Raw genomic sequence first — 23230 nt, forward strand, 5'->3', positions numbered from 1 at the left:
CCCCTGGCTTCCCTCTGGTCCCTGGTGAAGCATCCTCTGTGCCACCAGGACTTGGCACTGCTCGGGGGCCAGCGCAGGTCCCAGGCAGCGGCTGCAGCCCCGCTGCCACCAGCATGGCCAGAGGATGGGGCAGGGACAGCTTGCACTGGCACAAAAGGGCCTCACCCGGCTTCCACAACAGCAAAGCAACAGCAGAAGAGTTGAGGATGGTTTTAGCTCCTGAAGGAGAAGTCAACAAGGGGCAGGAGACGAGACGTTGGAGAAATCGTTTATTGGCACGGTTGTTTCATTCACACACACCAAAGCTCTGTCTCACTGGTTCAGTAGGCAGAGGTGAGGGGCTATTTTACAGTACAAGGGAGAGCCTGCTTCACTTATTTCAGCCCTGTAGCATTAGCTCAGCAATATACTTTGTGCTTTAAAAGAAAATCAAAAGCTCTTTCACTATATTAGTGTTGGCAAATCGCATGATTCCTCCTACACTGCTATTACACTTCCCCCAATAACAAAAATAAGATTACTTTTACTTCCTTGCCACCTGTGGCTCAGAGAAAGCTTCAGTTGCGTGCAAGTTCGCCAGATACCGCCAAGCATCTGCATGAGCTCCCTGTGGCAGACCTGGAGAACATCATCTGCAGTCCCAAAGTACTACACCAGCTCGCAACACGCAGCAGCACCCTTGCCAAGGCATGGCCCGAGCTGCGTAGCCCTGGCCAAAAGCAGTTTGCCCTTCCCAGCGTGCTCCTGAATGCTGCAGGACATTCGATCAAAGCTCATGGAGCTCCAGACAGGCCCTTCCCTAGGATCAATAACCCCAGATTACAGCAGAAAAAGAAAAAAAAAAAAAACATAATTAAAAAACATCAGCAGCTGAGGAATGAGTGGTTTAAAAAGCAGCCGAAAGAATGGAGCAGAGCAAGCGATGCAGAAAGGACGTGTCACAGGCAGGAGGGGCTGTAGGCAGCCCCGCATCAAGTTCATCAGTATTTTGTCACTAATGGGACTACGTTTAGCCAATTCAACAAGGCACACGCTCTCTGCTAACAGTCAGACCGCCCCAGCCAGGGGTGCACCGGCCACGCCTGGATTTGCCAGCAGCCTCCGTCTCTGCTGCCCCACCAAATCCTTGCTCCCAGCGCAAAGCTACTGCTTCCCTCCCTCCCAGTAACAGACTGGGCTGGAAGGGGTCCGGGCTAGCCAAAGACCACGGCACAAAGAGGCCAGCAAGCCCCCCAGCAGTCCTTTGAGCAGGGAGTGCCCCCGGCTGCGACCCACCAGGAGCAGAGGGCTTGCAGACGGCAGCTGGCACCAGTACAGGACCTGCCACCTCCAGCTCCATCATACAACTAAAAAATAAAAAAAAAACAAAACAAAAAGATAAAAAGCTTTAATAAAGTAACCTCAACTATCGTCTCTTAGAGTGGGGGCTCTGCGCCCAACCCGCTATCGGTTAAAAGCATCGGGGACTCGGGATTATTTGTGGTTTGATCAACTCAGCAGTGATGCACGAGGCCAGTTACACCCTCTTCCAGTATTGCTCCGTCCGGGGGATGCCGGCCACGATTTCGGACTCGATGCCGCAGTGGTCCTCTCCTCGGAGGATTTTGAAGAAGCCTGGAAGGACACCGGGGCACGTCAGTTCCCCTGCCTCACCGAGTGCCCAAGGAGACCGGGGAATGGGGGCAGCCCCCCTGACACCGATAGCTTTGTGCTCCTCACCGTTATCCCCCCAGTCGGTGTTCCAGGAGTTAGCAGCCAGCCAGTAGGGGGTCCCGTTTTCAACCCCCCAGCCCAGGATCCGGATCGCGTGGCCTCCGACCTGCTCCCCGGACACGTGCTGGTACACCCCTGCAAGGCAGCACCAACACATCAACAGCTTTCCCCCCGCAGAGAGCTGCCAGCTTCCAAAATATTCGATATGAAAACCCAGAGACCGGCTGAGAAAGGTTTTTTGGTGGTTTTTCTTTTGGGGTTTTCCCTTTTTGGTTAAATGAACTCAAACCTGAAGCTAAAATGGAGAGAGACAGTTAGGAAGGAGGCACTTGACAAGAGGCCCAGAGGCAGTGCAGCCCAAAGCAAGGAATTGACGTCCATCTGCCACGATTTTACCTAAAATCCTAACTCTGATGCAGTTTTGGGAGTTCCTTCTCGGGGCTTCCCTTTCAACCACTCTTAAAATCCTATTCCCCTTGCTACAAACCAATGGATAAAGGAGATGTTATCTGCTCATGTTCTCACAACACCAAATACACAAATATGAACCCGAGATCTCCCTTCAGATTTGGGTACAGGGACAAGGGCCATGCAGGACAGACCCTATGGGTGAGGTAGGGACCAGTCTCAGTGCCGATGCTCACCAGACTTGTACATCAGGAAGTCCTCGTAGACAATAAAGGCTCCTTCCACCGGTCCGTTCTTGTAGATCTCAGCCATGATTTCCTTCTCACTGTGAGGGACGCCATAGGATGTGATGCCTAGCAAGGTGGAAGAAGTCCTACCATCAGCCCAGTTCTGTTGGGCCCATATCTCCAAATGGCTGCACTATAACTGCTCAGTGTGCCCTTTCTCCACTTAAAGCTTAAATTCAAACCCAGCTGCTCTGGAGACACAGGCACAGCTCAGCAGGGGAAGTGGGCTCCAACCATCCCTCTTCCCTTGGCTTAACCCAAGGGTCCCATTCTGTACCCAAAGACCTACACCAGACAGCTTCTGTGGAAAGGGAAGTTCTCCCCTTCTCCAGATTCACTTCTAAAAGAAAAATTACTTAATGCTAAGACAAATCTGCAAAAAGCAGCCAGACAACCCTCCACGTAGAGTCCCAGCTACCAGTAGGGAGGAAGGAAGCAGATGTGAGGCCAGACTCAGCACCGTGCTCTTCAACCCAGGTGGTCACCTCCTGCACCCACATTACCGCAACCAAGAGGACCCAGATCACCTCCCCCATCTCAATTAGCACAAATGGGTGCACCAAACAGGCTCACGAGCACCCATCCTGAGGATGTTGGCCATAAAACTGCTTGGGAAGAGGTCTCATCCCACCCACCTCACGGAGCTCCTGCTGGGAGGCCACCTCCTTACCATAGTGCTTGTCCTCCTTGTACGAGGGCGAGTAGCCAGGCTCGCAGTGCCGGCTGCACCTGGGGGTTTCTCCTCCCTCCCCAGTGCACGGTGGCCGGGAGCCATTGACGTGGTGCTCACAGGGTGGGATGGAGTAGGGACGGCAGCCTGGAAGGCAGAGGTGGCATGAGCCTGCTGTCCCCGAGCAACCCCCCAGCCCCAGCAGCCAAGCTGGAGAAGGCAACAGATGCCCTGAGCAAAATTATGATCCTTTTAACCCAGAAACCCCACAGATCAGTGGGGTGAGGGCAAGAGGAGGTCATCACCAGATGAGCAATCGCTGCAGGTTTCCCTTTGGACCTGCTTCCCACCGCCACCCTCTTGACAAGGTGAGGGAAAAGACGGAAACCTGAACCACCTTATGGCCCTGCTAGGAGGTGGTGGCAGAGGTTTCCAGTCTGGAAGTTGCTTTTGGAAGGTGAAACATGGCAGGAAGACTCCTGCCCCCAGCCAAAATATATTAAATTGGTCCAAGGCCAACAAAAACATCCACAGACTGATTCAGACCTGCCCCAACCCCAGTTTTGTGTGGTGGTAGGTGTGACTACTGTGCCACATGGGTGTCTTGTCCCACATGGGGGGCCAGAGGGAGCCATGGGGACAGGAGCAGCCAGCGGGGCTAGCGGAGGTGCTCAAGGCCATGGTACAGCCACGAGGATGCAGATCAGCACGTCCCGAAGGGCACTGCCCCATAACTTAGTGAGGATGCTCCTCTTGGCCTTCACAAGGCTATGATCCAGGACTTACCCACGTGGGAGTCGTAGAGGCCCCCAGACACGAGGCCCCGCTCTGTCCAGTACCTCCACGCACCGGAGGGGTAACCACCATTGCACCTGTGGAAAGAGGCAGAAGTTCGAGCTCCAGCCAGGCCAAGGAAGCTGAAGTTGATCCTTTAAAGCCTCAGGGCAAGAAGGAGCTAAGAGCAGTCATGTCTCCAAATCCCAAAGTAGTGGGGCCTCCTCACCAGGTCCCTGGTCAGCTTCTGCCCCCAGAACCACTCAGCTCGGAGACCAAACTCCCAGCCCTGCTCCCAAAGACTGCAAAAGCCACAGGTAAAATAATTTTGCCAAAAAAACAAGGCTTTGGGGCTACTGAAAGACCCTCCCTTTGGCCAGCTACTGGTGGAGGCAGGACACGGCCCAGGCGGGCCTTCAGGCCATGCAGTCACCTCCATGTTCCCACCCAACTCTACCATCTACAGCAAAAGCCAGCAGTGGGGCTTCGTGCTGAGGGGGAAGACTAAAAAGACAAGACTGAAACAATACCAGCATCTTCGGGCTGTGTCCCCGCTCCTCCCACCCCGCCTCGAAGCCAACAAGTGCCCCCAGAAGCTCACCCCATGCCACACTCGAAGCCGCAGCACGACAGCAAGTCCTCTGCCGACACCTCCACGCTCACCTTGGCATTTGTGTGGACACAGATCCTGTCTGAAATGGCTTCTACAGCACCAAAGGCCTGTGGGCAACCCCCCCCCAAAAAAAATATACAAGGCAAGGTGGTTAGGGTAGGCCATGGGAGAGAAACCAGGCAGATTTCTGTCCCCTCCTGGGAAGGAGTTGAGAGCACCAAGCTCAAGTGTGGCTGGGACAAGCCCACTGAAGTGCTAAGACATCGCAGAATCCCCCGTGCCCCCCAGTTTTAAAGCTCAGTAGCAAATTCAGCAGCCTGCTTGCTGTCTGCCAAACCCCGTATCGACATGACCTGAAACCTGTGCTCTTACCCAGCAAGAGCCACAGGAGCCCTGGTCTCTTATCTCGCTGATGGTGGGACAGTTGGGCCACTGCTTCCGTGAGTCGAAGTTATCTGGCAAGTCCAGATCTGCAGCAAAATCAACCCTGCGAGGGAGAAAGAGGGAAGTCCTGTCATAGGAACCCCAGTGAAGCAGGACCGGGGGCAGTGCCCTCTCCAGACAGCTCAGGAGGTGACCTGGAGGAGGACTGCTCCTGTTATTAACTGCTGAAGGAGAGTGAACACTGCTGAAGTCCTCAGACCAGGCCAGCAGCTCCTCCAGTGCTCTGAGTTTCGAGGCTTACGACTTATATGATTGCTCAAGTAGCTCGTACAACACGGGGTGGAAGTTCCCCACCACACTAACCCCATGCAAGATGTCCACAAGGTACCAAAAAGTGAGCTGCACCCAGGGGAACCCCGCTCACAGCCTGCCAGGAAAGACCCCCCACCCACTGCAGACACACCAGGAGCATCTACAGCAGCTTTTGGGGGCCCTCATCTTCTTCCCCCAGCACTCACCTCTCAGGGAGCTTAGGCCCACCTAGGAAGGTGCCACAGAGCTTCTTCACGTAGCTCATATCAGTGTTGTGGAAGTTGTGTCCTGCCTGGGGAGAGACAAGGAGAGGTGGCACAGGACTCTCCACAGCCACCAAGGGCACAAGCCTGGTGCTCCAGATCTTCCTCCTGGTCTACGAGCTCATCACCACTTACCACCACAGCAGGAATCCGTGATGGCACCAGCTCAGTGGAGAAGCCAACTGGGACCAAAGCTGGTTTGATGCAACCATGGCGGCGAGAAACCCAAACCACAGCCATGGAGATTACCCAAACCACAGCCACCAAGCCCCACGGAGATCATCCCTTTGTCCTCCCCCAACACCATCCCATTACTCACCTTCCAGGTGGTATTGAGCTTGTTGATGTGGTTGACCAGGTCGCTGGAGAGCGGTGGGTAGTAAGGAATGCTGCGGGCATTGGCCAAGGCCACCAGGATGCACAGGATGGACACGGACGGCCACATCTTGGCTACGGCACGGGTCGCTCCACCTGCAGCCAGATTTGGGAATCGTTGGAAACCTCCCCAGCATGGGCTCTGACCACAACGTGCCCACACAAAGCCCTTGACAACCCCAATTTACCCCAAAGGTCAGGAGAAGACATGAGAGCACACTAATAATCCCCCCTGCCACTCAGAAGTGCATCGGACAAGGCACCCCTGCTCATCGTCTGCTGCGGGATTAGCAGCAGCAGTAAAAGTCCCTTCTGAAGCAGGTCCAAGGGACTGAGTTTGGAGGGCATTAAGAGCTGTGTTTGCTTCCATAAAACCAAAGGATAAGGAATAAATGATCAAACTGCAGGGCTGCAGCCCCAGGAAACTCGCCAGTCCCTTCTTTGCTGCAACACTCTTTGAAGATGCTTCTGCAGAGCACATTTTTGGGGTTTATGGCCTCATTTTGGCCAGCTCGTGGCCCTGAGGACCCCAAATGTGCTCACAGCACAGGGTGGGGAGCTCAAGCCCACGCAGAGGTGACCTGCGAGCAGCTCCCATCCCATGGGGACTTCTCAGGAGGCTTTGAAAAGTGGCAGCGTGCCAGGAAAGTCCCAGTTCAGGGAACGGAGACATGGGGGAAATACAAGGGCATGGCAAGCCCTCAACATAGCCCCCCCATGTCAGAGCACAAGCTGGTTCCACGTCCCCACACCTGACTCAGGCACGCCACGAGCTCTTCGACCTCTGCAAAAACACTCAGGTGCCCCCCTCCACCAAAAGCCCTCTCCAAAACTCCCCTGAGCAGCCCTAAAAACCTCGGATACTCACAGCAGCGCTGAGCAGCAGAGGCTGAGGCTCTAATTCCCACTCATCTCAGCAAGCCGGGTGCGTAATCACCTTTGCAAGCCCAGGCTTAAACCCTTGTGGCCAAACACGCCGGAGCAGCCCCACAGCTCCCATCAGCAGCTCTGCGAGCAATGGGGACACGTGCACACATCTCCAGGCTGCCTCCACCCACTCGCAGCCAAGTTTAGCCTTTCCAGGGAAGAAAGCCCAGCAGCAGTGTCCTACTTTCTGCCAGCAGCAAGCCCAGGCGCCTGCAGCCTCCCTCTTTCATTTTTCTCCCCCATTCATCCACCACTTATTGATTTTTAAACCCCATAGCCCTTCGTGCTTTCGGCAGGATGCTCAGCCCAAAAGCTGAGTTGAGTTTCAGCAACGCATGGGGCCTGCTGCCCCCCAAATCTCACCTTTCTGAAGGTGTTCCCAGTCCAATCACAGGACCATTTGGCCTCTCTGGGAGGCCTTTTCTGCATCAAGTGGGTCTCAATGGGACCCTGCCCGTTGGGTTGGACAGTCACAGCACCCAAACGCTGGTGGGCAAGGCATGGATTTATCTTCCAGCACCCTGATAAAGCTGCAGCAGCCTGACCAGAGGCAGCTGAGCTACACCCAGGCTATTTCTGTGCCCCAAGATGCCCGGTGCAGCAGCAACAGAGTGGGCTCAAACCCCTCTGTCCGCAAGGATGAGCCCAGTCCCCCCAGTTTACACCACCCCAGGTCTGGCAGCACAACAGCCTGGTTAATCCTCAGGTTACGAGACCACACAGGCTGCACACCTCCAGCTGCAGCCAAGCAGAGACGGAGCTGAAAGAGGACACCGCCACTTGCAAGCTTGCTTACACCCCAAAACGTGGCTCATGGCCAGGAGCAGCCTCGTCTCCTTCTGTGCAACCCAAACAACCCGCAGCCTGACGGCCATTTCAGCAAACAACCCCCTCGCCGAGCCTGCAACGGGCTGAGAGCGGGCATTTCTGGGGGGAAAAGACCGATGCTCTCAGCTGGATGACGCTATCCCAAGGTTTGCCAGAGGATTTGGGTGGAGAAGGAAGGGGAAAGCCTCGATCTCACGTGATTTCTTCCTCCCCACCCCCCCAGCTTTAGCAAGCGCCCTGCGTGCGGTAAATCTTGGCTGCAGAGAGCGAATTTCCGCCGAGAGCGAGTCACGGGGGCAGCCTGCGGCCGGCAAAAACAGGCTGCTGGCTCCTGCCTTCGCCCTCTTTCCCCCCCCCAAAAAGGCAGAGGAAGACGGCCCCCTCTGTGGCTCCGTCACCGCTCCCCACCGCCGCTATCTTCCCTGCGCACCCGTCCCCTCCCCGGAGAGCTTTGCGGCCATTTCAGACACCGCCACCCTGAAAACGGCACCAAAACTCAAACTTGCGTAAGGGCAGCCGTGCCTGCAGATCTCTGCTTCCTCCTGCACGCTGCTCCAGCGAGATCTTTTCCCTTTCCACCCCTGGTTTTGCCCCCAAAGGTCTCCAAAGGGGGTGTCCACCTGCAGGCAGCCTCTGCTGCCCCTCCCGGCCTTGGCACCGTCCCCAAGCACGCCGGTTCTGCTTCTGTGCAGCTCTCCCAGGGGTGGTGCAGGCTAATTCAGCAATAAAAGCCACGACTCGCCCCGTTCACCAGACCTGCAGTGCTGGGAAGAAGCAACAGGGAAAGGCAAAGCTGGTTTTGGGGAGGGTCCCTACCACCGAATGCCCCTGTTCCTCGCCTACATGGGTGGAGGAACCGCCTGGTCTGTACGAGCCCCCGAAAGCCCAAAAGGCAGCAGCAAACCCAGCCTGGCCTCGTGCACAGCCCAGTCCTTTCTCCTGCAGGACCCACAGCCTCATAGCTTCAATATTGCCCTGGCAAAGGTTGTTGGACTTCTTGAGACTTCACCTGGGCGATTCTCCAGGTCGCAGGAGGGTGCTTGGGGCGTGCAACGAGCCCCCCGAGCCGCTCCACCTCCTCCTGGGCTGCAGCAAATCCCCTGCCCCACTGCTTTGGGTCCCAACGTATCCAGTAATGACATTTCTCGAATAAAGAGCAAGAAGTTGAGGCCAGAAAGCAGCTACCTGTGCAGAACGCCTGCAATTCAGCCATCTGGAGGCTTGAGAAGAAATTTGGGCTGAGCGCAACCCTCGGGCTCACGGAGAGGAGCTGCAGCGAGCGAGGGAGGAAAGCAGCCGCAGCAAGACGGGTGTCTGCAAGGGTGGCAGGAGACATGGCCCAGTTGCTCTCTCCATCTCTCCTGATCAAATCTCGAAGCCAGAGGTGCTCCCCTGCCTGCTTTCCCACGGACAGAGCTGCAAATATTCAGCCCGGTGCCGGGCAGGGTCACGCAGCGGATGCTGAGCAAACCCCTCCACTGCAGCGCCCCACCGCAAAGGTCTTCTCGCCCCCAGATCTGTGTGTCAGTCCCGTCTAAGCAGGCATTTCCCCGCCCTCCTGCCCCAGTCAGAACAGAAACCACACCAAAACAGGCTGCTCATACCAGCACCCACTTCGGGCAGCTCAGGCCCTGAGATAAGTCAGAGCCCTGAAGCACCTCTTGGCTCCTTCGGCGTCTGGCCCCAAGCCCTCCGGGCATCCAGGGAGGCACCCGCACGCCCTTTTCCATAGGGGTGAGGAAGATAAAAGCTGGCCCACCCCTGCAGCTGCAATAGCCCCAGCCCTCGGGGGCAGGAGGTGCTCAGCAAAGCCCTTGTCATGTGCTTTCCTCCAGCCTTTTGCCCCAAATGAGCTTTGTCCTTTGTTCTGGCTGCCGGTGTGACGGAGCCACAACAAAAGCCAGGGTAGGGACGGAGCTGGCCAGCCCAGCTGGGTGAGCTTGGTGGCCCAGGGGCACGCACCAGACCCGTGGTGTGGTGACTCCATTCCACCTATGACTGTATTGGGAGAATTAGATTTGTTTTTTGGCCTTTTTGAAAAAAATAATAATATATATATATGCGTCAGCCACTCGTCCCCACACCCAACCCTTCCCAGGAAAGCCAAGCCACTGGCACAGGCTGGATACCTGGCCAAATGGGAAGGGCATCTTGATGCAAGTGGCTGCACTCACCTCTCCATCTCAAAGCCATGGGATGGGAGAGGGTCCCCTTGAATGGCCACCCCCATCCCCTTCCCCTTCCCCACCCTCATCCTCACCCCTAACCCCATCCCCATCCCCGTCCCCATCCCCGTTCTCCATCCCCGTCCCCAGCCAGGCGAGCACCACAGGACATTCCTCATCGCCCTTCAGCAACAACCCCGCCGTCTTCTGCTCCCACCCGACCCCTGTTTGGAAATTAGGGCGTCCTCCCCCTCCCTGCCCTTCCCCTGCCCTTCCCCTGCTCTTTCCCCTTGCGCCAGCATCCCCCCGAACCCCCGACCCCAAAACCAAGCTGGAAAAACAAGCGGAGCTGCGAGCCCTGCCCCCGATTCCGCTGCAAAGCCGCAGCACGGAGCCCCCCAAAGCCCCCCCAAAGGCTGAACCCGTCCCTTCCCCGTGTCGTCCCCCCCCCAATCCTCACCGTCCCCCGCTGCGCTCCCGCTGCTCGCCCCGGCCCCGCTGCGCGAAGGGGCAGCTCCGGGCGGCTGAGTCACGGGCAGGCGGCTCCTCCTCTGCCCCGGCCCCTTTCCCTGCCCCTTTGCCAGCCCCTGCCCCTTTCCCTGCTCCTTTCCCGGCCCCTTTCCCTTTCCCCGCCCGCCCACTGCTGCTCCCCGCCTCCGCCCCCCCCCCGTGCCCTTCCTGCCTGCAGCCCGCTGCTCTCCTCCTCTTCCTCCTGGTTCTCCTCCTCCTTCTGCTCCTCCTCTTTCTCCTCCTCCTCCTCCTCCTTCTCCGGCCCGCCTCCATCCCGTCCGTTTCCCACCCCATCCTGCCTAATTCCCTCCTCCAACCTTCCCAGTTCCCTTCTGCAGCCTGCCTGCAACCTGTTTGCCTGCCTCCATCCCGTTCGCTTTCCTCCGCTGTCCTGCTTCCATCCAAGCTGCTTCCCTTCTGCAAACTGTGTGATTCCTTTCTCCAGCCTGCCTGCTTTCTGCCTCCATCCCACTGCTTTCTTCCTCCTCCCTGCCCACCTCCATCCCACCTCCATCCCATCTCCATCTCACCTCCATGCCACGGCCATCCCACCTCCATCTCACCTCCATCCCACCTCCTTCCCATCTCCTTCCCTTCTCCTTCTCACCACCACCTCACCTCCATCCCATCTCCATCCCACCTCCACCCCCCGCCCATCCCACCCCCATCCTGCCACCATCCTCTGCAGTTTTCCCCTGGAAGCCCAGCAAGTCCGCACCGTGCCAATTTACTTCGTTTCCACTTGACGTTTTGGCCAACTCTCGCAAGAACTGTGAACGCCGCAGGTCGTTCTAAGACCCAGTTTCATGTCCTGTTCCAGACCACGAGGGTGCCAAAGCTTCACTTTGACGAGAAAAACCATGTATATACATTTTTCTCAGCCCCCTCTGGGAGAGGTGGGGATACAACAAATTCTCCGCGAGCAGGAGCAGGGAGCAGATGCTCAGCCCTGCACACACAGCGGGAGGGATGTGATGAGCGGGTGGGCTTTGCTGGGTTTAGATGTGATGTATGCCTTGCAGGAACTTGCAGGGCACAAGGTGATGCCAAGCAGCACCAGATAAATCGGGCCATTCATCCTCTTCTTCCCAGCTTCGTCCTGCTGAGCTTGGGCAAAGCAAGAAAAACAAAACAAAACAAAAAACAACGGAGCAATTGCATTCAATAAACTTCAACGCACCAGCAACATCTCCAATAAACACTGCACAAACACTGGGGCATGTCCTTAAGTGTGTTTGTGCTTCGATACACTGGGCAAAGGCCCTTGGACCAGCAGCTTCCTTTCAATATAATCTTTAACCAGCAAAGACACCCTTCGCTGTGTTTTTCTCCGTGCTTCGGAAATGAAAATCATCACCAAAAAGCAAATAAACCCCTCGTGGCCTGCCCAGCCTCACTCAGACTCTGCCTCACGCTGCGATCCCTCGCGGTGCCGGTCCTTGTTTGCTTTTGCAGATATTTCCTTGCTGCTGTGAGGTTTTGTTGGCTGACAACAGGCAGAAGGACCCGACTTGTGGCCTGACCTTTGCACGATGCAGCTCACAAGTGCTCAGCACCGCTGACCATGCATGCTGCAGACCATCACCCAAGCTCCTTACCCTTTTTTCCAATACCTCCTTATTTCCAAATAGTTTTCTTGCTGTTCTTTATTTTATTTTATTTTATTTTATTTTATTTTATTTTATTTTATTTTATTTTATTTTTATTTTTTTTTCTACAAGTGGCACACCAGCACCTTTACAAAAGCATTTATTTTGCCTTGCTCTGGGGTCTTTGAGCTGTCCTTTTTGATCCTCCCGGAGCAGCCACCTGGTTTTTGGCAAATGCTTCGTTGTCTTTTTCAAGAACTGAAAGCACAAAGTAAGGCTTTGCACGGAGAGCTGGCCTCTCTCTTCTCTGAGGAAGTGATGAAGTTGCCGTTCCTTTTTCAGTCCATTTGGGCAGGAGAAATGCCCATTTTTGAGGTGGGTTCCTTTGGTAGACGAAACTGAATCCAGCCCAGAAAGGTTCTCCATTAGAGATGCTTTCCAAGGAGCCTATAAATCTTTCATGTGCCCAAATAAGGCAGGAAAGAAAACCTTTTCTTCTTCTTTTTATTATTATTATTATTATTGTTATTGTTATTGTTATTAATAATAATACTTTTAATTTTAATTTTTACTCTTGCAGGGATTTTTAGAGTATCAGAGAAAAAGATGTTTGCTCTGGTTGTGGCAAGCTTCAGCCTTTGGAGCAAAATCCACCACTACAGGAATGAGATAAGGAAACCAGCAGGAGGTCTTGAGCAACCTCCTCTTATCTCTGGTAAAATCACCTGCCTCAACATCACGTGGCAGCGAGCTGCTAAGGAGCTGCTGCAGGATTCACATGGCTAAATTCAGAAAGAGTTTCACTGAAAAAGAAGAAAAGGAAGAAAGGAAGAAAGGAAGGAAGGAAGAAGGAAAGAAGGAAAGAAGGAAAGAAAGAAGGAAAGGAAGAAAGAAAGAAAGAAAGAAGGAAAGGAAGAAAGAAAGGAAGAAAGGAAGAAAGGAAGAAAGAAAGGAAGAAAGGAAGAAAGGAAGAAAGGAAGAAAGAAAAAGAAAGAGAAAGAAAGAAAGAAAGAAAGAAAGAAGAAAGAAGAAAGAAAAAAGAAAGAAAAAAGAAAAAGAAAAAGAAAGAAAGGAAGGAAGGAAGAAAGAAAGGAAGAAAGAAAGGAAGAAAGGAAGAAAGGAAAGGAAGAAAGGAAGAAAGGAAGAAAGAACTAAATAATGTAGGCATATTTTTTTTGCATTTCTAGGGTTTCAAACCATTATCACACAGGACCAGGGGATGGAAATCAGGTTTTGTTAATAAGCAAAAACCTTGGCTTGGGATAAGAGCAAGTGTGCTTCTCCATGTGGGTTCCTTCTGGGTGTGTGCATCCACATTTTTTCCTAATTCACCCTAATAGGCCACTTTTAATCACTGATGTTTAACTTCTGAAACAGCACTATAGTATTTTCTTTGAAGATCTTTAATATTCCTGCCCTCACCCCATTCCCTCACATTGCTCTCCTTGACCTTGTGTCACTGCAGCCCTCTTTGAGCATCTTCTGCTGACGGTTCGTCCTCCAAAGCTGACATTGCCCAGCTCAGCACCAGCTTTCCTCTTCCCATCACGGGGCGATGAAGCACCCAGTCTGCAAAACGTTGCAGATTACCCAACCCGAGGACTTTGCTGCTCAATAGTAATGAAATAGAAACGTATTTTTGCCTTCAAGTACATGTACCAGGCTTTATTGCTTTCAACTGAGAATTAGCCAGCCTACATCGGTCCCCTGGGTCATTTTAGACAACGTATCTGCGTTTTTCACCTCCAAAAGGACAGGGAAGCCCTGACCCTGCCTGAGAATTGCTGGCTGTAGGAGCTGGACACAGATGCAGCTCTCAGCTTGGTGTGGGAGCTGGGATGCCTGAGCTCAAACCCTCACTCTCGAAGCATGTGGCTTTAAAAAAGAATCAACAAATATGCTGGTTGTCAGCTAATTCTGCTGGGTTTCAGCTTGCCCAGCAGCAGCTCGAGTCTGGGACCTTAACCCCCCTCTGAGCCCTTTTTGCTTTACAGCTCCCTGCAAGGCTGAAGGTCCCTGCTGGGGTCATTTCTTGCTTGGGACTCATCCTGCAGCATCCTCCCCCTTCTCCCAGCAGATCCTCACAAACCGGGAACTCCGGTTGTGCAAGCCCTGGTGACTCAGTGAGCTCACGAGGAATCAAGTGACTTTGCCGGATGACATATGCAAAAAGCAGAAATCTTCTTCCCACCATGGCTGGGAAGCAGCAAATCCAGCTCTGGGTGAGCAGAGAGCTGGTGAGAGCAGAGCCCCATGGGGAGGCAATGCCAAGAATATCATTTGTTCCTGGGAGGTTCATGAGGCCTCAGGTTGTGCCAGGGGAGGTTCAGGTTGGAAATGCGGAGACATTTCTTCTCAGAAAGAGCAGCCAGGCATTGGGACGGGTTGCCCAGGGAGGTGGTGGCGTCACCGTCCCTGGGGGTGTTCAAGGAAAGGTTGGACGTGGTGCTTAGGGACATGGTTTAGTGGGTGACATTGGTGGTAGGGGGGTGGTTGGACCAGGTGATCTTGGAGGGCTTTTCCAACCTTAATGATTCTGGGATTCTGTGTTTCTCTGTCCCTCTGCACGGCTCTGGCTATGGGCAGAGGGGAGGATGAAGGCAGAAACCACTCCAGGCTTCTGCTCCTGGTGCTTTCCAGCTCTGCTGCCAGGACTTTGATTTTTGGGCACTCTTAATCATTGGCAAGGCAAAATCCTCATCTAAATTAAACATTAATAGCTTTTTTTTTTTTTTTTTTTTTTTTTTTTTTTGCGTTTTGCATGTAAAACATGGAAAATATTCTTTTGCTTCATCATCTCCCTTTGGTATCTCCCCTCCTTTGACTTCAAGCAAGCACAACCATCAGCCTTTGTGTTTAGCAGTCCAGGATGGATTTTGGGGTGAGTTTTAAATCCATGGGAACTGCTTCGCTCTTTTCTGGGGGGGCTGCTGCCCCAGCTTTTTTGGAATAAAACGCTCTCTTTGCTCCTGTGGTTGGGACTTCAGCAGGTGATAGGATCCCAGGCTGACCATGATGCCCCTCTTGGGAAACACCTGCCCTCTGGGGCACCTTTCCCATGTGCTCTCCACCCATGTGTCAGGAGGGTTGAAACCCTTTGGGGCAGACACTGTGCTTTCATTTCCCTTTGCGGGACCTGCCTGCCTTTGTTCTTACTCATACCCTACCCCGATCCCCAGAAAACCCAGGAGAGGTGGTTTAGTGTGAGCCAAATGTCAGCTGCTTTCCCCGTGCACCTCTTCCTGACCTCCTCCCTCCAGCACTTGCTGAGCTTGTGCTTTGAAATCTCCGTCCGTCTGTCCCAGCTTGTGACGGATGCAATCTCCGTCCGTCTGTCCCAGCTTGTGATGGGAAGCGAGAGCCGGCTTCCCCTCCTCGTCCTCCTGCGGTCAGCCCCTGCTCAGATGGTGGGCTTGCACAAGAGGCACCAGGGAAGGGACTGCTCTCATGTCTGACAGAAACCTCCAGCTGGCCCCGGAGGAGGAAATCAACTGCAAAAAAGAAGTGAGAGAGCAGCTGAGGCGCTGACACACGCTGTGACAATTTGCATGCAGAGCATTTTGCTGTGGGTACTTCAGACATGGACATTGGGATGGATAAAGCAAAATCCCCTCCTGTGTCCTTTGCTCTCCTGCAGGAGCGGCACTCCGGTGTCCTCCACCGAGAGCAGCTCTGCCTGTTCCCCCTCTTCCTTTGGGGGAAGTATTTAATAATTTTAATAATTTTGCCTCTCTCTGCAGGCTCAGAGGTTGGCCACGGCCAAGACAAGACCCTAAGCTAGGTGGGAACCTGGCCTCCTGGCTGATGGGCTTGTTCCTATCACAGAATCATAGAATCGCAAAACAATTTAGGCTGTAAGGGACCTTAAAAGTCATCTAAGGAAATTTTAATTTTAATTTATTTAGTAAAAAAAAACTGTGCAGAGGCTGACGGGGAGGTTCCCAGGGGTGGAAGGGAGGCTCTGCGGGGACAGAGCCCATGCGCATCCGTCCCAGCAGCAGCCCGCTGGGGACCTCAGGGTTTGCAGGATGAGGCCAGACCCGAGGGGAAAGCAAACTGCTGCGGGCTGGGCTGGGTTTTGGTGCCACCTGGTGGTCCGGGAAGGTTTTAAAAAATGCAGGAGGAATTTGTGCAGAAAACTACAGAAAAAAGTGCTGCAGGGCATCACAAAAGGGCCCATCTTGGAGCAGATCTCATTGCTGGGGGATGATTGCTGTCATTCCAACCCATGGATGCTTGGGAATGGCTCCCCTAGGGAGGTGGGACAGTCTGCTGCTTCTCATCCCATCTCCTGGATGGCACAGAGCTGCAGGATCCTTCTCTGTGCCTCCAGGAGGGATTGGATCAAGTCCCAGCCCTGCTGGTGTCACAGCTCCTAGCAAGGATTGACCCCAGCACAAATTAGTGGGAGCATCTCCAATGCCTGCTGGCTGCTAAGCAAGGAGCCCTGCTTCAGCACAGCACAGAAAGGAAAAAATAAATAAATAAAATGCACTAGAAAAAAAAAAAAAGAAAAAAAGAAAAAATAAAGCCAGGAACATGTGCATCAGGAATGAATAGGAAGCTGAGCACCATAAAATCTCTGTGGCGGCAGGGTGACTGAACCCCTGCTTCTGCACACCCGGTTGCCTAACAGGAGCCCGTGTGCTCGAGAAGCTTCCTCAACCCTTGCAGCTGCAAACAGAGGTTTGGGCAAGTGCCTCCTGGCTGGGGCTTCCAGCTGGGAACTGGTCTTGCCAAGGGATGCAGAAAAGTGGGGAGCAAACTGCAGCTGCATGCTGTCCTTTCTCACCACCTCGGAAAGGTTTCGTGCGTTATTCTTCTCGGGTCTCACTGTCACAGGTTGCTGTGGAGGTGTCGACATATTTTTAGGCACTTAAATGCACAAGTCTCGCTTTCGTCAGCAAGAACTTGCATTGCCATCCTCGGCTGGCTGTCTCTACAGGATTACAGGGACAGCAAGGAGGGGCAGGAGGGCGATGACTTGCTCCAGCCCATCTCCTGTGCAAAGGAAACGTGGCACTGGCTGATCCTGGAAACCTCCAGCTGGAGACGAGGATGGTGAAGGTTTGAGAGGCCTCCTGCATGATGAGCCCAGCTGGCTGTGCACACAAAGGTGCTGAAAAGAAAAGATAGGCAGAGCAGGAGCTAATGAGGAGCAGCTTTACGGTGGGATGACCCGGGGGAGCCAGGAGAGCATCTCGTGACAGCCACAGCGGCACGGGGGAAGCAGGCAGCTGCGGGTTCCTCCCAGGGCTCATTCCCAAGGTCTCACCACCCCCGCTGCCTCCTGAAGTGCTTTCCAGCCAAATATCTGATAAATTCAGTGAGAGGAGGGCAGCAGGTTCGGCTTGGGAAGAGCAGATGGAAACGGTGAATGTGTTTTGTGCTAATTGCAGTAGAATCAGATGCACGTGTTTAAACTGAGACTTCAGGGTAGAATGACTCTGTCATGGGGCTTTGGAGAAGTCTTTTTTGGGGAGGAAAGTCAGAAGTCGGGGTGTTTTCTAGCTGACTAGGTAGCAATTCAGCTAGATTGAAATGGGTTGTTAGCCATAGCCACTGGAACCGGCCCACCGAGATGTGTGGTGGACAGGGCCTGTGGCACCTTGGCCCCATACATCCACCAAGAGCCTGTAGGCCTCACCCGAGGGGCAAGTGGTGGCCCCATCTCACAGGCCTGAGTCTTTCCAGCATCAAATGAGGTCCTAACCCTGAACTGGCACCCACCCAAGGAACAAACACCAAAAAAAGTGAGGCTCTTCTGCTGGGAATGGCTGCGTCAGAGCCTGCCCCCCCTAACGTCACCCCCATAGCTTGGAGCATCCTCCTCCCTGGATGTCAAGCTGCACGTCCCAAGGTGAGCAGAGCCTGAATAAAAATTATCCCCGCTCCGAAAAGGATGCAGGATCCTGCCGGGAAAGCCAGGACCGGTATTTATGTACAAACATCTCAGGCGAACAGCCCTGACCTCCTCCTCTTTCCTCCCTGAAGGAGGCTTATTTTTTGCTTATCTCCGCATCCCTGGGGTAGCCCTATGAGGAGATATTCCGGGAGCCCGTTGCTGTTGTTTCCTTCGAGCACCATTTCCTTCAGCATGGGGTCAGCACCACCACCCTCTCCTGATGGGGGCCCCGTGGGTCGCCTGTGGTCCCTGGGGAGGCCTGGGGCTATCTCCAGGAGGACACCGGCTGGAGGAAGAAGCCAATGGTCCAGGAGCCGGGGCGGCTGGAGGGTGCTGGGCAAGGAAGAAAAACAGGAAGGTGGTGGGAGATAAGGAGAAGAAGCTGGAAGAGGAATATAAGGGAATAATGGAGGGAAGGATGGAAATTAAAATTCTCTTACTGCAGACAGAGAGGAAGCCACCAAGACAAAGGCAGGCCAGGAAAGTCTTTTGGACTGCTTGAAAGTCTCATGGTCTGCTGGGAGTGTGTTAGGTCTAAGACCTCTTCACTCCAGGAGGGCTTGTTGGGAATGGTCTCTGGCATGTACTGATGGACAAAATTTGCCCAAGGTTTGTAAGGCTCGGTGCTCCTTGGTTGGGGTTGAGAGCAAGGGCCTAGTCCTTAAAGAGTGTGGAGAAAGACACTTGTTTAATTCCCTCCTTGGTAGGAGGGACGATCTGGGTCCCATCTCTGGAGCAGGATGGGACATCATGTGGTGACAACATCTGCGTTATGGTAGCCAAACTACATTTCCAGACATGGCTTGGGCAGCCTTGAGAAGAGGAGAGGAGGGAAGGAAGAGATTGGCCACAGGTCTCCAGTTGATATCAGCAGAGGTGGGTTGGACCACAAACACGTGGTGGTGAGCCTGGTCAAACCAAGGGGAGAAAGCAGTCAGGGAACCCCAGGGGCTGTGTGATCCCTCGGCATCCATCTGGGTATCTCCAAGCAGTCCCTAGGGATGGGTACTGTGTGTCCTCATCTGATGGGTCTGGAGGTGGACATGAGACCACGTGGTGGGCATGACATGGAATGCGGAGATGAGGTGGAGGTGCCTGCGATGGGGAAGGACAAGCTCCCTCGTGGCCTTCTAGGTGGTAAAATGCCTCCAAAAAGAAAATCTGGGTAGCTCCACACATGAAAACAGGCCTCCAGCCTGCCACAACAGAGACACTGTGGGTCTGGGAGAGAGCTCAGGAACCCGGCAGCCACCAGCTCCAGCACGGACATTTCCACACCCTCATTTCCCTACCTGTAAGGCTGGAGACCCTGAAGTTGAAGGCATGAGAGATGGAGGGAGAAGAGAAGATGGGGAGGAGGGGACGCCGGTGGCCAGGCTGTTCTCCCCGGGGCACTGAGGAGGATGGTTTTGTGAATGGAAATTTTACCACTGCCTCCCCGCCCGGGGCTGTTATCTCTGCTGCTATTTCAGTCAGCAACAAGCAGGCGAGCCCGTGCCAGACCTGAGAGAGAAGCAACGGGAGAGGGTGGGGAGCTGGGGCAGCTCCTCTGTCGTCAGAAGACGCCGGCTCCAGCCAAGGTCTGCGCCGGTCCGGAGATAGCGGGGTCCTCTGGAGACGGGGCTCACTCCGGGGTCATTGAGCTAAGTGGGATCGGTGACAGGCTGCACATTAGGGCTGATAAGAGCTGGATAACAGTAGCCAAACTCCCACGGCCTCTGCAGGCACGGCCGGGCACCCTGGGGACCGGTGGAGGAGGAGGCTCAGGGTGACAGGGTGACCCCCTCCGATCTGTCTTCTCCAGGGACGGCGGGTGGGGAGGGAAATGAGTTCACATCCCCCCCCAGAGAAGGAAAGTTGCATGGTAAGAGGTAAAAATAGCTTTTTTTAGATTTTTATTTTTTTTTCTTTTCTGGATGGTATATGGAGGGATTTTCATGCTGACTGCTTCCTCTTTTCAACTTACTCAAGGGAAAGAAAATATATCAGGGTCACGGGATGTTTCTGTGGGAGGTTTAATCACGTCAAAAATCACTTTCTTTGGTAGAGATGTCTCCAACAGTCCACATCCCAAGATAGTCTTTACTATTGCAAAGATATTATAAAGATAATATATTAAGGTATTTCTTATAAATCTAATAAATGGCATTTGACACCCTGGGGCATCTTCCTCAGCTTATCCCAGGACCAAGTGGAAGATCAGAGACACCCTGAGGTCTCATTCAGCCTCAATTCCTCCATCTCTTCATGAGCGTTCAGCTTTGGGACACTGCTTTATCTTTGCTTTAATCTTACAGATAGGTAAACTGAGGCAGGGAAGCCTGCAGAGCCGTTCAGAAGAACGGAGGCCAGCCCTCCATGTGACAGATCACATGCTGTAGGAACAGCTCTACACCGCAGCTGAACAAGCGCCAAACCTAAAATAAGATTATTTCCCACGGCGAGCCTTTATTGACCTCCTGTTTGCCATGACATGGGCTCAGGCAGGCTCAGCCCGGAATAAAACGCAGAGTTTTGATTCAGCAGTTGTGTCGCTGCCTGGAAGATGCATCAGCACTGGGGATGTTTTGGCACCAGCATCGGATGCACCATGAAAGTTAGATGTTACCGGTAATTGTTTTGTTCCATGTGTTTTTTGATTTTGTGGCTAAAGGAGTCCAAAGATCTAGTTTAGTCCCAGGATGTCTCAAGGAGGACGAGACACTGGGGGATGCCTCCTGTCTGTTCTCCCCATGCCTCATACAAGTGATTTCTACAGCTGATCATGGCTGAATGCTCATTTGGGATCTGTCTGCCTCCAGAAACATCGGCACACTCAGCAAATGCTTCCCCACGTGCTTATGGCAAAGCCATGCGCAGGCACTTCTGACTCTTATGGCTGCTGCTTATCGAGGGAAGGGAACCCCAATTTTGGTGGTTTTGCTGACCATGGGATCAAGTCTGCAGCCCCACAACCTTTTGCTGGGTGGTTGCTTGCTGGGCCCACAACAAGTTCCCAAAAGGCTTCGTGGTGCACTGATGCCTTGGCATTTACCATCTGCTACGTCAGGTTTTCCCTGCTAACAAGCACTGTTTTCCCCACATCACTCAAAAATCAACCCAGTCTTTTTTGATCCTTCCCCATGCAGATGTCACAAGCCTGCCTGTGTACTCACTGCCCCATTGCTGTAGGGAAAAGGAGAGGGGAGGGAAGGAAAGGAAAGGAGGAAGGCAGTGCGTGCTCTGCTCCCCGGTGTTTAACCTCGTGAGTGCAAAGGACAGTCCCAGGAACAGGGAGCAGGGCTGCCAGCTCGGGTGGCGTGACCCCTGGGGACAGCTTGCTGCTCACACAGACGCATGTGCACAGCAGGTTGAAAAATATTGTCTTTTCAAGGAAAAAAGGATGGCTTTTTTGCTCCGTGTGAGAGCTGCCTTGTTTCTGTTCCCGATGACGTGTGGCAGTTTGTCCTCTGACACTGGGCCCATATATTTCTGTCCTGTTCCTAATTCTGTGTGCACATGCAAGCTGGCCAGCCTTTATGTTACCCAGTCCATGGCCCTTACCCCAATTTCATTCCCCCTGGTGCACTTACCACCCACCCCGAGCAGGTCACCCTTTGGTGACCACAAGCCACAAGGGCAGAGAACAGCAAAGGGAAGAGCAAGAAGCGCCTGGGCAAGGACACAACGGGACGTGGCTCTGCCCTCTGCCACGCTGCCAACCCTGCAGTTCAGCTGGACCACTTATCTTTTGGGTGTTTGAGTTTGGAAGACCTTTCATGAGCTAAGTGAAGCTCTCCTCTTCAATCTCCTGGACAGTGGAAGGACAAGGTGGCAAGTGTCTTCTGTTCTCAAGAGCTGGACATGGATGCATTGTCCTTATGTACAGAAAGGAGAGAATTTCCAGAAAAACGAGTCACCCGCCCTGCCAAGGGTATTTATTGGTTTTATAACACCACTTTCCTTTACAAACCTCATTTATTGAGCTAAGGATGACCACAGCCATCATGAGAGCATTGCTGTTGCAGGCTCGTCCACGCAAAACCCACTCGCCTCTCCCACGCTCGAGGCACAGGATGTGTCCCCACACATTTTGGGGTTTGTTTTTGTCTCAGGGTGGTCCAGCTGGTGGCCTGGGGGCTGGCAGTGGCTGGTGGGATGGCTCTGCCTGGCCTCAGAAGGCATTTTGAAGGTTTTTCCATACGTGACCCTGGTGGTGCCGACTCTGATCGGAGCCTGGCAATGGACTGAAGAGCTGTGCTGGATTTCTGTTCCTCCTGTCTTCTCCAAAGACTGGGAAAAGCAGGTTTCAGGCTCTGCTCTGCAAAACAGGGTTGTGGGCCAAGACCCTGCCTTCCCAGGGCTTGAAAAAACTCAACGAGATGCAGTTGACAACTGGGATCATACCCCGTGGGGTCTTGCTAGCCCAGCCAATATCCTTGCAGAAGGTCTTTCCATTTGTACATACACCCATATGAATTGAGAGAGATGTTTTCAGGAAGCAGGTTTTAGGATCTTACCCAAGGAATTCAGGATGGTCCCCAGTGGGCCAGCAGGCTGCAGATCCAACACAACTACGTTGTGAACGCATTCCTCCCCCCCAAAAAATATTTTTCTCTCCTTTCATAGGGCACAGGGTGGGCGAAGGACAGGGTGGTTGGGCTTTCATACCCACGCACCTCCCCTCCATCCCCCCTCTCTTCCCCATCACCTTCCCCAGCCCCTTCCCCTCTTCTCGGCCCCGATAAGCCGGCATGTGGAAAAAATGTTGTCACACATATCTCACTTCCAGCGCGTGGGAGTCGCTGATAGCGGCCCGAAGATCTGGACAATAACGCCTCCTGACAGCTCCCGTGTCCCTCCCAGGCCTGAGGAAGGGTCCTGCTCCACTGAACACTGCGGGTTGGAGGAGCGATGTTTGGTGGAGCTGACGGCCCATTTCCATGGGGAAATGAGGATGGAGAGGAGAACAGGCTCATCCAGCACCCCTCCTCAGGGGGCTTTCCCCAAATTCAGCCCTGCATTTCGTCCCAGGACGTCTCCAGGCCAAGAGCCACAAGCTTTCAGCGGTGTTTGTCTTGGAGCCCTCCACCGGCTCCATCCCTGCAGAGAGCGGGGCTGTGTGGCCCCCGCGCTGTCGTTCCTCCACGTGGCGCTCCCGAAAGAGCCCCGAGTGCCTCGCCAAGAGGATGAAGTCATTTATTTATGCCTGGACAATGTGCTTCGGTACACGCCGAGCCATCGGCGCTGACCTACAGACACGCTTCTGCGCTGACGTGGATGAGGAGAGGTCAGCACGGAGCAGCCTCCATGGCCGTACCCTTTCCCACAGGGGCATCCAAATAGGACATCCATTTATTCACATTAAAAAGGTGCCGGGGCATTGCTGGCAGGGTTCATTTAACAGACACAAGTGTCTCCATGGTGCCTGGTCGGCTTGGCTCCCTTCTCCTTCTGCAGAGATAAGAAAACTTTTGTAAGACGTGATTCTTGGTGCTCAGAGCCCATTCCTTTGGCTCTCAGGGGAG

At 53.7% G+C, this 23230-nt stretch overlaps 1 protein-coding gene and 1 long non-coding RNA gene across 4 annotated transcripts; one reads left to right on the plus strand and one right to left on the minus strand.

Moving 5' to 3' along the window:
* Nucleotides 1-256: 256 nt before the first annotated feature.
* On the minus strand, nucleotides 257-10358 carry CTSB (cathepsin B). Of its 3 annotated transcripts, none has more exons than XM_035563612.1 (10): nucleotides 10180-10358; nucleotides 5744-5895; nucleotides 5368-5453; nucleotides 4838-4952; nucleotides 4454-4572; nucleotides 3865-3950; nucleotides 3079-3225; nucleotides 2358-2474; nucleotides 1720-1848; nucleotides 257-1614 (listed from the first exon to the last, which is right to left on the minus strand). In XM_035563612.1, the coding sequence occupies exons 2-10, from the start codon at nucleotides 5867-5869 to the stop codon at nucleotides 1517-1519; spliced, it is 1023 nt and encodes a 340-aa protein (XP_035419505.1). In that variant the 5' UTR covers nucleotides 5870-5895; nucleotides 10180-10358; the 3' UTR covers nucleotides 257-1516. The 3 variants fall into 3 exon arrangements, with proteins under 3 accessions (XP_035419505.1, XP_035419504.1, XP_035419506.1); XM_035563611.1 differs by lacking the exon at nucleotides 10180-10358 and adding an exon at nucleotides 8740-9365; XM_035563613.2 differs by lacking the exon at nucleotides 10180-10358 and adding an exon at nucleotides 6668-6707.
* A 3619-nt stretch (nucleotides 10359-13977) lies between these two features.
* LOC118256531 (uncharacterized) lies at nucleotides 13978-23085 on the plus strand. The gene is made up of 3 exons (XR_004781259.2): nucleotides 13978-14055; nucleotides 14650-14699; nucleotides 22495-23085. It is a non-coding gene; the product is annotated as an uncharacterized LOC118256531 (long non-coding RNA).
* Nucleotides 23086-23230: the final 145 nt, after the last annotated feature.

This window comes from Cygnus atratus, chromosome 3 (genome assembly GCF_013377495.2).
Source record: "Cygnus atratus isolate AKBS03 ecotype Queensland, Australia chromosome 3, CAtr_DNAZoo_HiC_assembly, whole genome shotgun sequence".
In the NCBI taxonomy this organism is placed as follows: Eukaryota; Metazoa; Chordata; class Aves; order Anseriformes; family Anatidae; genus Cygnus; species Cygnus atratus.

Coding starts and splice junctions, on each gene's coding strand:
- CTSB (XM_035563611.1), bottom strand. CDS start 8,890: ATGTCTCCTGCCACCCTTGCAGACACCCGTCTTGCTGCGGCTGCTTTC. Junction 3,951..4,453: donor GGCTTCGAGTGTGGCATGGG/GTGAGCTTCTGG, acceptor CTCTTTCCACAG/GTGCAATGGTGGTTACCCCT. Junction 1,615..1,719: donor CACCGACTGGGGGGATAACG/GTGAGGAGCACA, acceptor GTGTCCTTCCAG/GCTTCTTCAAAATCCTCCGA.